We start from the raw sequence: 15,749 nt of genomic DNA on the forward strand, positions 1-15,749 counted from the left end.
TCATTTTAATTGGTACAGCTTTATTCTGTTATTGTTTGTTAGGGTATCTACATCTGCTGTAGAACTTATTTTGCAATCACCACCTTAATTGCAACAGACCCATTTGAGTCTGTAACCTATGACATATGGGGCAGCTCGTTATGAGGCCATGTTCGCATAAAGCATGAGCTCATGAATACAGAGCCCTCAAGTTTCCCAGTGCCATGCTTGCAACAGTTATATTGTTTTTCCTTCGAATTCTGTGACCTGTAGTCCTAAATTTAAAATGGAAAAGACAAAACTAAAAGGCTTCACTTCATTGAGAAAAGTCAAGACAGAGTTAAACAACAGCAAACAGTTTGGGGGTACATAGAAATGAAGGGAACACTGCTAAAAAGAGAGAAGTTTCCCAACAACAGGCACTGAAATACTGCCCAAGTGGTTTGCTTTGGTATGACGGGGAAGATGCAAGCTTCCTTTCAGAACACATAAATCTAAATTATGCAGCAATGTGAAGTCGGGCACACTAGCCAACATGAGGTGGTATTTATTCTTTGTAACCCACAAAGAGCTCTGGGCATGCCTGATATCCCAAAACACATTTTAACGAGAGCAGTAACTCTGTAAAATAATGTCAAATAAATAATGTAAACACATGTATCAATACATTTTGTTTTACATAGAGTGCCCCATAAATAAAAGATGCTGCTTTATTCTCTAGGATCAAAAAATTAGAAATTAGTTGGATGTTTTCAGTCTCTGGTTTACATACAGCTATCAATTTTCACTGCAACTGCCACCATGAGTACTTACTGCTGTGTCCTGGGGTTGGGCAATTATTCAAGATACTCACCGTCAGGGGGGGCTCCTTTGGTCCAGGGTCCAAAGTCAAGATTGTTTGGAAGGTGGTCTCTATTCCATTTCCCAGTGACTAACATTGAGGGACAACCTGCAATACTGCCTCTTCTTCTGGGACTTCTGGTTCTTCATCCAACCTCTGGATCTCTTGAGTGGGTTATACTGTAGTCCTCCCAGGGGTTCTTTGCTGCAGGAATACATAACTGCCGGATAAAATAGATAATTACCTTCATTTTATACATACAAGTGGATGGTCTGCTGACTTTTATTATTCGGGTATTTATTCAGCATGTACCTAGGTTTGAGATGCAACATAGTGCTTTACCTAAAATGGGGAGAACAACATTTTGAGGCTAGTAGAGCAACAAGGGAGTGGGGAGACAACAGTGGAGGACAAACATTGGCAATGTGGTAGCAAGGGACCTACAAGCAACCAGGGGACGAAATGGTGGTGATCAGATCACCCAGTCTCAAGTAGGGTGGGGAGTGGACAGAGTGTGGACCTAGTTGGGGCGGAGCCATTACTTGAAAAGGAGGGTCTTGCGCTTGTTCTAAAAATGTAGAAGCGGGGGCTTACAAATCGGATGTTGACAGGGGAGGAGGATCCAGAGTCTTGGGGCATAGACAGAGGAGGCCCATCTTCTGGTTCTTTCCTTCCTGCACCAGCGGAGTTAAAGACATGTCCTTACTTCTATTGGATCCTTGGCCTCCAGAGATACTCTGTTTCGAAGTGAGGTAGCTTTGTACCTTTGGCTTGTATGGGACTTTCTGCTTGCACAGGAACTCACCTGAAAGTGGCTTTGGGTGTACTTAATCTGCCACTGGACAAGGGGTTCAGGGAGCTCTAGGCCAAGAACTGGATTTTCAGTAATTATCAAGAATTTTAAATCTATTTGGAAGGTCTTGCATCCTACTTCTCGAAATGTGAATGCATTTTTATACTGTAGCTAGTTTTGGTAAGTATTTTTCCATGAAATATATTGCACTGGTAATTGTATCTAAAACGTGAAATGTATCCTGGTTCTTGGAGGACTTTGACTGTGTCTATAAATTGTTTCCACCCTCTAGCATTATTATTTGTCATTCAAATGCTGTGCCCTAGATGGACAGAATTTGTGGATTGTCCGTATTTACCTTAGTAGCCTTTTTTGCTATTTTTCCCTGTGTGCTAAAATGTCTGGCACCCTTCTTTTGCATGCTCCGTAACACACTGGGGAGTCAGGGTCTGGGGTCCCTCTCGAATCCCTTGCAGCACTTCTGGGCTAGGACAGTCCGGGACAATGCCCTGGTAGGCTCCCTTCCCCAGGTTGAAAGGGAGTCCCTGCTCCCTTCTGGCAGGGTCCAGACCCTGTCACACATTATACAGAGTAATAGATTTCTCATCAACCCCACTAACCTCCTGAGTTGATCTTGACTGCTTGGCCACATCTACCGCTAGGTCAGCCAGGTAAAGTTTTAGGATAGACTTTTTGTATAGGTTTAGGAAGGTGATCCTGTACTGGGAATTAGAGGGCTGGAAGATTTATCTTAATGTTGGGCTTTACAGGCCATTATCAATTTCTTTTGGACTTGGTTTAGGAAAGCCTTTATTTATTTTAGGTTCCTTTTAAATAAATATTCCTGCGCTTCATTGGCATTGCTACAGTTTGGTGCAGATCGATCCCCCTATTCTTTTGCATTTATAAGCTACCCATCTTATTGCACCTCAGAACCACATGCCTTTCAGTTTACTGGTCCTCATTACATAATGTGCACTGTCTAAAACATAAAGCTAAATTCAGTAATGGGCCTTTCCAATAGGCGCAATCTGATATCCCCATCCTCAACTTCTTAATTTTCATTCTGTCTTACTGTAATGGCAATTCCTTGTTCAGGGCTTGAGCTTAGGGCCTTTACTAGCGCTGTTCGGTCCAGAACAAGGTGTGTCTGGGTCTGCGGCTTGACCCCATCAAAGAGGCGGGAGTAGGGACCCCTCCCAGCCTGGGTTAGGCGATTGACCAGAGCAGTTCCCAGTGGCTGGGTTAGGAAGTTGGGAGGTCACAGTCTCCGGCGCCCCTAAGAGAGCATTGTGGTGTATTAGCATTGGTACCATTGTCTCGACCGCAATGCCTTGCAGCCTACCTTTTGGCCATGTCTCTTCTCTCCTATCTCAGAAGACTCCTGGCGGCGGCAGAGCGTCTGGACCAGAGCTCCAGGAGAATACCGAACACCACGCGGCAATCGCTGCCTCCAATCTGCAAAAAAGCACACAATCAATTGCTATACCAGATGAAAATAAAAGCACAGTGAAAAACTCACACATTAGGAAGAGCAGTCTCTTCGCTACCAGCCTTTTGGAACTCTGTGAATATCAAAAAGGGGCTGGGCTTGCAGACCTTTGTGAGAAGAACTCCCTTGTACAAACCTTACCCCCCAGGGGAAAAGGGAAGCTTGGGTTGGCCTAAGAAAGCAGGTGACCGCAACAATCAGTGGGTACTCAGGGAATGACTGACTCTGGACCAGCTGGGCTATAAAAGCAAAGTCACTGAGGGTGAAAAGTGTTCACGTGAGGTGAAGGGTAGAGTTTGTGAAGCAAAGACCAGGCGGTGGAGAGTGGACAATGGAAAGAAGTGTTGCAGAGATTGTTGAATGGCGTGAGAGAGAATAGAGGTGTGTGGTATTGGGCATGTGAGAGTGGTACCAATTCAAGTAGTACAGTGTGGGTAAGGGAGGACGACTGGAAGTGTGCGTGTGTGTAAGTAAAACAGAGAAGTTGGAAAGGGAGTCCGAGAATAGAGGGGGAGGTGAGAAGTTAGCACTGTGTATGAAGGGGGAAGTAAGCTGATAGATGTAGAGAGACCAGTGGGTGGTGGCATAGAGAAGGTCTGAGTAGCAGGGAGTATAAGTAGAGGAAGGTAGTAAAGAGAGTTGAAGGATAGGAGGGGTTTGATTGGACAGGGGGAGAGGGAGAGTGACCAATAGAATCAATTGTGTGAGGAGAGTCGAGAGCAAGAGGGGCGAAGGAGAAGGTGGCAGGAGAGGAGAAAAGGTTGAGAGAGATAGAGAACTTGAGAGGGAGAGAAGGAGAGACTGAAATCTTTTTTGTTTTGCTTTATCAACAGCACAAAGAACAACTCTGAGCCGGGAGCCCTTTAGAAAATCTGCTGATATAGAGATGGAGCGAAAAGAGAGATTTGAAGAGATCACAGCCTTTAAGCTCTACCTTGGATTAGATTGGACCTAGATTGCACGGAGTACCATGCATTCGATATTTCTGTGATGGAATCTGTTGTGAGGAGAAGGGACGCCTCGGCTAGGGTGGAGGGGAGCCCAAGGGAAGATTGAGTAGAACGTCCACCAGATCCTCACAAGCAGCCTTCAGTCTATAATAAATGCCTGACATTATTAGTGCCATGTGTGACAGGGGTGGCAGCTTAAAGGGCTTTGAGATTTATGTTTTACTTTTTGTTGATGGTAAACTGGTTGCACACTTTGCAAGCGTACGATTATCTCATTCAATTCAGAAATGCCCATCTGGTAAATAGAAATAAAACATTGGGCCTCATTACGAGGTTGCCTGTATCCTGGCGTTATTACCACCAGGATACCGGCAACCTGTAACAACGTTACAGCACTCAGTCCGGCACAATTACCACCAGAGTGCCAGTAAGGTCAATAAATCCCCATCCCATGGAGTGTCCTAGGCCTCCATTGTAGAATTGAATAGTAATGGCGGCGATTGTTTCTGGTGGTGTGGCGGAATTACCTCCAGCACTTGACTGGAGGGAATTCCACCCACCCCACTGGCAAGCTTGTACTTGGCCGGCGTGCTAACATGCTAGTGAACGTAAGTACTGGCACGTTATTACAGCACCAACAAGGTTCTAATGAGGCCCATTGTCCCTTTTCTGTTTCCATGGCAAGCGGCTGGAATGCAGAGCTGAAAAGAGAGATAGTGGTAGACAGATAATTTGGGTAGGAAGGGGGGGGTATGTATTCTGGCGCAGAGAGCCATGGACGGGGCCAGGAGAAGATGGTGAAAAGAAGATAGCGGACGATGGAGAGGCACTGACTGGCCATGAAGGATAAAGAGTGGTTACTGCTCTCCCCTGTGTAAAGATTTGCTCTGTTAGTTTAACTTCAGGTCAGAGTCCTTATTCCTGTGCTGTAATGTATGCATCATGGTGAGCCATTACATGGCTCCGCCATGCAGCGATTGTCACGCAGGTTTTTATCGCTCAGCAATTGCTGGTAGTCACTGACACTTTGTTCAAAAGCATCCTTGCATTACTGGCAAGTACCCCCAAACCTCCCTTTCCACATAGAAATGGGAAGGAGTAGCTTTTAGCCCTTCTATAAAAACGTCACTTTCTGGGGTCTAGATTGGTATTCTGCAGCCCTTACAGAATAAAAGAGGGCTATGCTTGAGGTTTTAAGGGGTCAAGGATCCCCCTCTCTGCCTTTTGATAGTTGGAATACAAGTAAGGGCCAAATCACTTAGTCTGAACAAGTATATCTGTTTGAATCCATCTTTGATAACTGCAAACATTTTGAAGCCGGGTTTTATTAGTCATCTTGATTTAAATCCAATCTTTCTAGATGAAAACTGTTGTTGAGTTAACACATTTGGTCTGCTTGCGCTAGCATCCTTCACTTAGCGATGGAGGAGTGGTGCACTAGCAAGGAAGGATGTCAATTGTTTCCTTCTTTTTTTATCTTTCAGAATTTTTGTCTTTCGTAATTAATCCTGAGGTCTTGATTGTTTCCGGTCTTATGTTCATTGGGAGTTGGAACAGTAAAGGCTGCAGTAACTGTCTATAGATCTGGCAACCATCCACATGTTCTATTTCCTGTGCCCAGCTTTAAAAAAACAGGATTGCTGACAGTCTGAATATTCCTCTGCAGGCAATCGAGATATGATTGGCTAAACAATTATTGCTGTTGCCTTGATGCGGACCTGCAGCACAGGGCACAGTGAGGAGACACCATTGAGAAAGTTAAATTCGGTGATGATGGGACTGATTTCTGGATATCCATTTTGTAAAATGGACATATTGTATTTGGTTAGGGATGTATTGTGTGCCTATCTTTTATGATAATATGTTGGGCTGCTTTGTTAGATGCTCTTTGTTTTCTAATTGATATCCCTTGTCCCTGATGGCTCAAGATATACCCCAAGTCTCAGAGAGGGTTCAAAGGTTTTTATTAGAATGTTCAGGCCCCACCCGCCATCCCTCTGTTTCTTGCCTAAAAAGCACTAAATCCTCACTAACCTAGGCATCCCTGACCCCCAGTTTTGTGTATATCACAGAGTCCACCCAACTGTCTAAGTTAGAACCAGTGCTATGAGTGAAGCCCTCAAGGCTGAACGCCCTCTATAGCTAAACTTCCCAAGGGACTTCCTAGACTGTCCCTACTCTATCCAGAGGTTCGTGGTCTAATAGGCCTATTGGATTGTGCTTTACAGACACTGCACAATTGTCTTCTTTCTATTGTGCACTTGTACCTCTCACCCTTGTACTTCCTGTTCTCCTCTCGCTACTCACTGCCTTCCAGTTCCACCCTCCTTCATTCCTTTTAAGTCTCGCCTCCACCCTTTGATCTTACCTTTTCCTACCTGATGGTACTCCCTCCTCCCAACTAGAGCTCCCTCTTCCACCCCACCTTCTACTCAAACACCCTCTTTGCACTCGCACACACACTTCATTCACTCCCTCTCCTGAATACACCTGCCAAACTTTCATGCACAAGCACTCTGGCCCAGTCTTCATTGTCCAGGAGGGATCAGCATTTACAGAATGTTTTTCTTTGCACGAGCTGCCGGAATGGCGGCCCGCGCTGCACAACGTCCACATCGGGAAACTGAGGAGAGGTTCCCTATTAGGTAAGTACAGCTTGCCGCCACTCTATTCCAGATCCCTGGAGGTGTAGATGCCCTGCCCGGGATGACTCATTGGGCATTCCGTAGATAGCATGTGGCAGGCGGCTCAGGGGACTAGGCAGATCATCTCCTGCTCCTGACTTTCTTCTTCTCCTTCCTGCATCGCTGATAGCCTGGCACCTTGCATACTTGGTGTTGATGGAAACCTGCTCTCTTTCTCCGTAGGGTTTTCCCTGCTGTTGTGCTCAAAAGTATCTGTATGGGGCGCTGATGCTGAACCTCCTTGCGGGTGTTCACTTTCAAGCTTTATGAAGTTTCTGCAATGAGAACAGAAAACTCTGCCAGTGTTTTGGGTTGCAGGCTTTGGGTGGTGCAATTTGGTTCTGAACATATAGAAGGTGGCACAAGGGTGGATAAAAATTTGGTCCCTCACAACTGCCACCGTCCCCCTCTGGGGTAGGACTGGCACTGGAGTTCACCCTGGTAGGTCTCCCACCCGAGGCAGAGAGCGGTTCCCATCCTCCTTACTATGACCTTGTCGCACACTCCTGTATTTGAGCTTTTATGTACTTATTTGATTGAAATTCTGTTAACTGATATTTTGTAAAATGTAGTGTTTTTAACTATGATGTTTTATTGGCAAATAGCTCAAAATAGACATACTCTTGTCTTGACTTGATGTAATAATGTACATTGTTTGGGAATCAGGACTGACCCCCCTCTGAGATGTAGTTCAGCAGGACAGTAATTGGGATCACGGTCTGCAATCGGTTCTATGTGAAAATGCAGCAAGCAAAACGTTGTTTTAAAAAATGTAGTCGTTCAATGCAAGAAATCCAAAGTGGAAAATGTTGCCAGTAATAAGGTCGCCAAAAAAACTTTTTAAATTCACAAAACTAAAAGGCCGTTATCCAAAATATGACCCAAATCTCTCACAAAACCCCCACAATCACCCTAACGCATTCCTAAAACGTACCCTAACTCTAATTACAACTTCTATTCCACCCCAACACTTACAGAACACAAACCTATCAGCGTGCAAAAGCATTTATTTGCATGTTACTCATTGCAAAAATAAATTGAAAATGAGCAATGAACCCATCTACAACCCCATCATTTGCTCGCCACAAATTACACAGCTCTTGTCCCTCAAGCCCATGCTCTGATACTAACCTTAGCCTTAACATAACTGCAACTCTACCAATTACCCTAATGCTTGCTTTATCCTCACAACTAGGTTCATCCGAACCGCTATCCTACACCAACATCACCAGTCTTCTCCAACCTCCCTAGCTTAAACACCCTAGCCTTACACTAACCCTAACACCTAATCTAACCAAACCCAACATTTTTACTCTAACTCCTACCCAAACCCTAAACCAGGCAATCAAAAGCCCACTTAAACCCTCCTTAACTCTAACAATTACCCTAGCAGCATTACATCTTGGACAGCTTGTAGAGCTGCATTTGACTACTTTTTGCTTGGCAAAGTTTTCACTGCAGTGGTATTTTCACCATGACTTTTCACTGACTACATTTGTGTTGGTGACATTTTCACTGGATATCCTGCAATTCACTGCGTCAGCAACTGCAAATCGGCGGTACAAAGCAATGTACTTTTTTAATAAGTAATTCCCTAAGCAGCAATATACTTTTTATTAAAAGACAATGTACTAGTACTCAAATTTAAAAACAAATTTATAATCTGATCTCTTTAGTTATATACCATCAAAGACTTTGTGGTGCAGAACTGCTTTTATATCTAAATTTTGGGTGTGTAATCAGCTATGATCTTTTCTTATGCACTGTCGTAGGTTTGATCTGAGGACTCTGCCGGTGGACTTTGTAGAGTGTTTGGTGAGATTCCAGCCCACAGAGGCAGAGGTGAAGCTTCTGCGGCAATACGAGCGGGAGCGCAAGCCTCTGGAAGACCTGTCTGATGAGGATCGATTCATGATGCACTTCAGTAAGGTCGAGCGGCTTGCACAAAGAATGTCCATCATGACATTCCTTGGGAACTTCAATGAGAACCTTCAGATGTTAACACCGGTATGACCCCACCAGTCTGATCCTCTCCACACCCTATACACTCTCGAGAGTTTCACAATTGTGTGCCCTGTCCAATGTTCCAAAGGTCGTTTTGCCTCCCTCATAAAAAATCTATAGATTTTTACATTGGCACAGCTTGTACAGCGGTGTCGTGTAAACTCTGTCAGTCTTCTGTGCACCCTACACGAGTGCTCACACCAATGCCATCCAACCACTACTGCCCAACTTCAGTACCCATTACAGATGAAACTGGTAGAGCTCAATGGGCAGGCCCTTTTTCCGAATTTAAATCCTCCTAACTTGCACAATCTACCCAGGGGTGTCTTGTCCCAGGCCTCGTACTTACTACCTGTACAGATGATCAGACAAGTACAGACTGAACAGAGGTTCCCTTGCTCTCTCTTGTACCCACTACAGATCCCTGCCACCTATACAACATAACCAAAAGTGTCCTCTTACCCCATTCCCTCCCTTGCAGATGAACACAGATGTTATGGCTATGCCCTTGGCAGAGGTGCCTTATCCCTCTTCTGCAACCTTAGAGGTGCTGTCCTCTGTCCCACCCTCCTTCATCCCTCAATACATTACAGATGAGAATTTTATTTTTGCAACTTTCCTTCCATTGACATCAGTGGAACCTCCAGCTTGTCTGCTATGGTTTACACCCTGCCCTTACTTTGGGGAAAAAAAGGGAGTCTGTTTCCTTTACTTCCCTGGCACAACTCCCTTCTTTTGAGAACACTTTTCAGTCCTTATGTTTACCAAGGCAGGTGCCCTTTGTGTGTGATGCCTTTAAGTGAAGTGCTGCAGGTTTACTATAAATCCGTTTTTCTTTTGCCACATTTGTGATCACAATGACTGTACCATGGAGTTTTCACCTGATCCTTTGGCCATCTTGTCCTGTGGTGTTCCTCCTACCCTCTTGGGTCAGGAAATGCCATATGTTGCATGCACTTCCAAGGGCACCAGTCTGGGGTTCCTGGGCAAAGTGGGGGTTGTGCATCCTGGCTCGACATGGGCAATGGGACTGTCTTTTCCCAATCCACATTCCAACAGGAGATATCTGTTAAGCAGATGTGAGGCAAGATGCTGTCCATGATTGGACAGCCCTGCCAGTTTGATTGGTGCAGATCTTTACCATTGGAGGCTGGGGCAGCCCCCAGTCCAAATTTGGGATAGAAAGGGAGTGTCCTGGAGCCATTCCCCAGATCGTCATCTGGAGCCAAGGCCCCATACAAGAGGAGCATTGTGCTGAAGAGCCAAAGACTGCTGTTGAAGATGACCAGCATTGCCTCCATCCAAGTCTTGGTGCAGCCCTTCTTGTTTTTGGTGGGACCCACCGGTTTGGACCCTTGCACCAGAGGCCAGCTGCCAGAATCCTTCTGTTGTCCCAGAACTATCCTGCGACTTGGCTAGCTTTGTACAAGGCATCTTCAGTGCGTTGGTCACTGTCCCAAGTTGCAGATTGGGACTCTGCAGGTCATTGACTTGCAGCTTAAGTGCAATTCTCCTGCAGTTGCTGCTTTCCTGCATGAAGAGGGGTCCTTCTAGAGGTGTCATTTTCAACACACGAGTGCCACCTGTTAGGCAGAAACCTGTGCAGTTCCCTCTGGGACCACTGCAAAAGATTTAAGACTACAGGTGCTTGGCAGTGAACCCACTTGGTAGCAGTCTGTACCACACAGATTCACTTGGTAGCTGTGGCTGAGCAGTCAGACTTCCCTCAAGAAGAGTTAGGCAGTATACAGAGTATTCACAATAGGTCAAGAGAACACAATGGAACAAGTAAACACTGACCAGGGCTTGGTGTAAAAGAGATATAATTATTTATTTAAAACCACATCTAGAAAAACACACAGGCACTAATAGTAAGCAATTCAAAAACACGGTCACTAAAAGATATATACTCCCTTAAAAGAATATTAGACAAGTCTTAACTAAAGCCCCACTTATTTTCAGACAGCGGTGAGCGCTTAACGCAGATGGCACTCTAATAATTTGTTTTAAAAGGGAGAGAAAAACAGAGAATAAATTGCAACAGATCCCAACACTTTTTCACGAACACAACAAGGTAGGAAGGCAAAGTAACACTAGGGATTCAGAGTCCGTAGGCCGGATCCGCTTAAGAGGATCCAAACGAAATGTGTCCAAGGTCACACAGTTGCAGTGCACAAGTCTTGTAACGGTTCAAAAAGGAGTTGGACCAAAGAAAGGGACCAGTTAGAGGGTCAAGGTGTCCAGCCCAGTCCAGAAGGTTAAGGGGTTATTATTACCTTGTAGCAATCTTTAGAAAGGGAGGCCTGGCGGACACAGTACCTTAAAGTGGTCGTACCGGGGGCAGTTGTTCCTGGCAGCGGATGCAAGTCGGTGCTTCGTCCGGGGGAAGAGAGGATCTCGTTGGGGAGGAAGACCGGAGTCCGTTGCACTGCCAGGGAAGAAACCAGCTGCAGAGTTTCTCAGGTACAAGGAGCGGTCCGTTGATTCGCGGTTCAGTTGTGAGTGGCTATCCAGCTGCCGGGGTGCTTGGCACGGGCAGTTCGACCACAAACCGGTCTGGGGTGCGAAGAAAGTAGGTAAACTGGTTGTGCCCACCAGTCAGGGGAAGAAGCCTCTCCAGCCGGGAGATCTTCTCTGTCGTCGGGAAGTGGTGAGTCGGTTCCGCAGGGCTCCACCGGTGGTGTCGTCGTGGTAGGTCGGCTCAGCTTCTCACTCGTCGGATTCTCAGGTCCTGTGGCGACTTCTGAAGTTCCAGTCCCCAAAGCCCTGCTTTTATGCAGCATACCCCCATTCACTCAGCCTAGCTGTCAATCAAACATGCTAAGTGGTGAGCCGGCCGGCTCACCACTTTGGCCAATCACACAAGAGCGCGACTTGAGTTACCAAGGTAACTCAGTCCAGGGTGCCTAAACCCCCTCCCACACCCCCTCTGGTACCCAGACAGAGTGGCACCACTTTTGGAGGCTTCTTACAGACCCCGGGGCAATCGAATTGCCCCGACCAGTACGCCCACAATATGATGGTTTGTACTGGTTTCTGTTAATAATTTGGGACAAGTAAAGCCAATGGTGACTTTACACGCCCTGGGAGACAGTAGTCAGTCCCAGGGTATGGAGTCTATGGTGGGGTGTCACTATGACACCCCTGTGTTACTGCACGGAGGGTGCTGTGTAACACACATCGTAAAAACACATGAGACCCTATGGAGTAAAGGACCCCATAGCCCATAAAACACATTAACAGTCAAAGGAACACCATTGGCAGGAGAAAAAAAAACGAACTCCAGAAATCCAGCAAAGCTGCTGGGGGACTCACTAGGTTAGGAAATTCAGCCTAAAGAGAGAATTCTCCCTAACACCACCTGCCTCCCCCTTCTAGCGGTGAACGTTGCTGTTGCCCTACTCTCTTGTGTCCCATGGATTCTCCTCTTGTATTGGTACCTGCTGTGACTGCTGTCCTGAGGTGCCTGGACCATCTTGCGGGAAGACTACTGGAGCAGTCTTGTCCGGGTGCAAACCCACCGTCTAGCCGGACTCTATCCCAAAGCCGGAACCAGCCACTGCAACTGCAGCACCAGAACCCCCCTGCAACTAGACCAACGGCAGAATTGACCCACGCATTTGAATTACATGAGGTGGTGTTTAAGGAAATCAGAGTTCAGGGCACAAGCTTGCATATTGGTTTCTCATCCCGTCCCCCCACCCCCCAAACCTCTGCCAAAGGGAATGTATGGGCATAAAGTCCACTCCATAACTCTTATGTTTCTGGCCATGGATCCCCACAGGGTAATCCCTAGTGTGGTGGGATTCAGAGAGTACCCCATAATTGATTTTACTTACTGTCAATCCTTTTAAGTGCATTACATCTGGAACCTTTACCCACCTGTTGGCTTCGCCAGCACTCGTTCTATGACTTTTAAGACTTACAACTCCCTACACAGGTAATTCCCTGTACACTGACTCTTTTACAGGCACTATATATACTTACCTGCTATGGAAGGGCTACATACAAGACAGAGTGTGCACGTTTACCAAGCCTTATGTAAGTCAACTCCAGTCCCCTGGCAGAGCACGGTTTGGAGTATGCTTGGTTTATGCCCTCAATCATCTAATTGGTTCCCTTTGCCTTTTAGCAAGTGAATGCAGTGATCGCAGCCTCTGCATCAGTCAAATCATCACAGAAGCTGAAGCGAATGCTGGAGGTATGTGAGACTGAAGATTGCTCAATAGAATGCCGAACTCAGGGTTGTGTGGCACAGACCATCTCAAGCATGGAGGGTCGTAAATGAGCGGGAGGATGTTAGGGCAGAGGTTTGCTAAGGGTAGTGGGATCAAAAAGGCACTGAGGGTTGAGGGGCGGAGTGGGCAGCAGTGGGGTGGGCTTGGTAGACTGGGTCGGACTGGGGCATAAAATAGTCTCAGGCACCATTGAAAAGTGGCACACTGTTTGAATAGTACCCAAGGTGGAATTATTTGATAAAATGTGATGGGAGTGGTGCAATGTAAAGAATATTTATTCAGCAACAATGTTCAAAACTACTAGCCGCATAGTGAAGTAACTCATCAAACATTGGCCAAGAAAGTGGCACACACTACACACTAGCATTTTGTGTTTTTTGTTTGGGCATTGCCCTGTTGCCCGTTAGGCCAGTCCGAGCCTGGTGGTAAAGCACCTCTCTACTGGTGACCCATCAAAACTGCATGAGGGTGACATTTCAGAGACTGACACAGAGTGGCAGATACAGAGTAGCATTGAGGGTGGCAAATGCAGAGTGAATAGCATTGAGGGTAGTGGCTCTAGAAAGGAACTGAAGTTCTGTTCCTTTCTAAACTTCTTGAAAGATCCATCTACAACTAAGTCTCAGCCTTTCTTATTCCACATTCTATTTTCGCTCTTTTTATTTAGTCTGGTTTCTGTCCTTCCCATACTATAGAAACTGTCCTAGTGCATGTCTCAAACTCTCTTCTTGATGCACGTCATCCTAAACAATCCTCTATTCACATACTCTTGGATCTCTCTGCTGCATTCGACATGCTGGATAACCCCACTCTTCTATCGTCTCTGGCCTCCTCTTGGCTTCTCGGGCTCAGTCCTTCAGTGGTTTGGCTCTTATCTTTTTGGCCGCTTATTCTGTTTCTTGGGCTGGTCACTCCTCCTCCTCTCGGCCATTATTATATGGGTCCCACAAGACTTGGTTCTTGGACCACTCCCTTTCTCACTCAACCACTTTCAGCTACTATTAACTTTTTAACCTCTTATCACTTGTACACTGATGAAATGCAGATCTTTCTCTTTTTCATTGTTTGCCGACTCCCTTCATACCTCTATTTCTTCCTCTCTAATCGCAAAACAATCTTGGATCTCCTCCCACTTTCTCCGCCTTAATCTGGCAAAACTGACATTCCCTTCTTTCCCTCTTCCTCCCCTTTCCACTCTCCCTTCTGGGTTTTCTTTTTCCTTCCACTTTCCTCCCTTTTTCTTGTAGGAATCGTGGAGTCATTTTTGACTCCTCTCTGTCCTTCTCTTTATTCATTACTAATAATGCACGCATCTGTCATTTGCACTTGTTTAATCTCAGTTATGCTCTGCATTTTCTAATTTCCAGCGACTAAGCTACTCATATTTTCTTTCATCTTCTCTAGTCTTAGTTACTGTTCCTCTCTCCTGGTTTGTAACCACACTCCCATCTCACTCCTGAGATCTATTTTCAATTCTGCTCTTAGTCTTGTTTTCCAATTACCTCATTTTTCTCTAATGCCTCCTTCTCTTCTTTTCATCATTTGCTGTTTGATTTTAGATTATCCTTTCACTTTCTCTGTATTGTTTTTAAATCCCTTGATGGTCTTGCAACTTCCTACCTCTCATCCTTACTCAAATTCTATTCTCCTTCTCATGCTCTTTGTTCTCAGTTTCAATTTCTCCTCACTGTTCCAAAATACCCCTGGGTGCTTCCCGATTGCCTTCTTTTGCCCATCTTTCACCTAAGTTCTGAAATGCCCCACCTCCTATTGGTTCCAACTTATCCACCTCTTCACATTTTTCATACTCCGCTTAAAGCCCACTTTCTATCTACTCTTTCTGCTTGCCAACTGATAGCGTTTCTGTGATTACATTTTGTTCATTTCTGTTTAATATTATACAACCTGTCTTTTTTAATGTACAACACTTTGATGAAAGCTCTTTATAAATACCAAATATAGTGTAGCATCGAAGGTGTCAGGGACATAGTACAGCAGGGACAGAGTGTGGCACTGAGGGTGGCGGGGACAGAGTGTGGCACTGAGGGTGGCGGGGACAGAGTGTGGCTCTGAAGGTGGTTGGGACAGAGTGTGTGATGTATACTGGTTTCAGTGGCAGGGGTGTGTATCAGAGGGAGCAGGAGGGCATTGTGCAGGAGCACCTGGTGTCATGGGCCAGTCAATTGTGGCACTTAATGCAGAATGAAGGACCTGGAGGAGATTTTTGCATGAGTTCCTGTGCTTTGGAAGGATAACTCCATCGAAGAGACAAGGTGGTATAGCCAGACCCTGGCTGTGGGGCTGGGTTCAGTTGAGGGCTGGGAGGGATGGTATAGAAGTTTATAATTAGACCTGTAAACTCAATCTGGGATCCTTGTTATCAAAGCCAGACTTAATTGGCGGTGTGGGGTGTGATTGGAAGAGGGACCCTGGTTGTTGAAATTAGAACACTGTTAAGCTTCTTTCTCTCGTGTTGGTGTCCTCATGGGGTCCCAATACCTATGTATGTCCATCTAGAATCCATTTACTCCGTGATCCTGATATATTTTATTTATAGCATGCCCATACACAAGTGTTTCAAAATCAGACAAACCAACCTCCTTTCATGTAATGGACTCTTTGAGCATCTGATTGCGCTACATTTGAGGCAGAAAATGACCCCTTCTGGGCCCTGCCTTTAGATTGGCTGGTATCAAAGTCCCACACTTCCTGTTGATTTTTCGCTTCACTGGCACCTTTTTTGATTGGACCCAGTCCTATCATTTCCT

The 15,749-nt window shown here is 45.7% G+C and overlaps 1 protein-coding gene across 6 annotated transcripts in view; it reads left to right on the forward strand.

The window, feature by feature from the left end:
* FMNL3 (formin like 3) overlaps positions 1-15,749 on the forward strand; it is a 780,663-nt gene that overhangs the window by 618,906 nt on the left and 146,008 nt on the right. For all 6 annotated transcript variants that reach the window (XR_011305037.1, XM_069653874.1, XM_069653877.1 and 3 more), the window contains 2 exons: positions 8,512-8,746; positions 12,876-12,944. Coding sequence is in view for 5 of the 6 variants with exons in the window: in XM_069653874.1 (XP_069509975.1) it covers positions 8,512-8,746; positions 12,876-12,944 (304 nt within the window). In the remaining variant the exon portion in view is untranslated. The remainder of the gene's footprint in view (positions 1-8,511; positions 8,747-12,875; positions 12,945-15,749) is intronic.

This window comes from Ambystoma mexicanum, chromosome 3q (assembly GCF_040938575.1).
Source record: "Ambystoma mexicanum isolate Mex_15411 chromosome 3q, UKY_AmexF1_1, whole genome shotgun sequence".
NCBI classification, from domain to species: Eukaryota; Metazoa; Chordata; class Amphibia; order Caudata; family Ambystomatidae; genus Ambystoma; species Ambystoma mexicanum.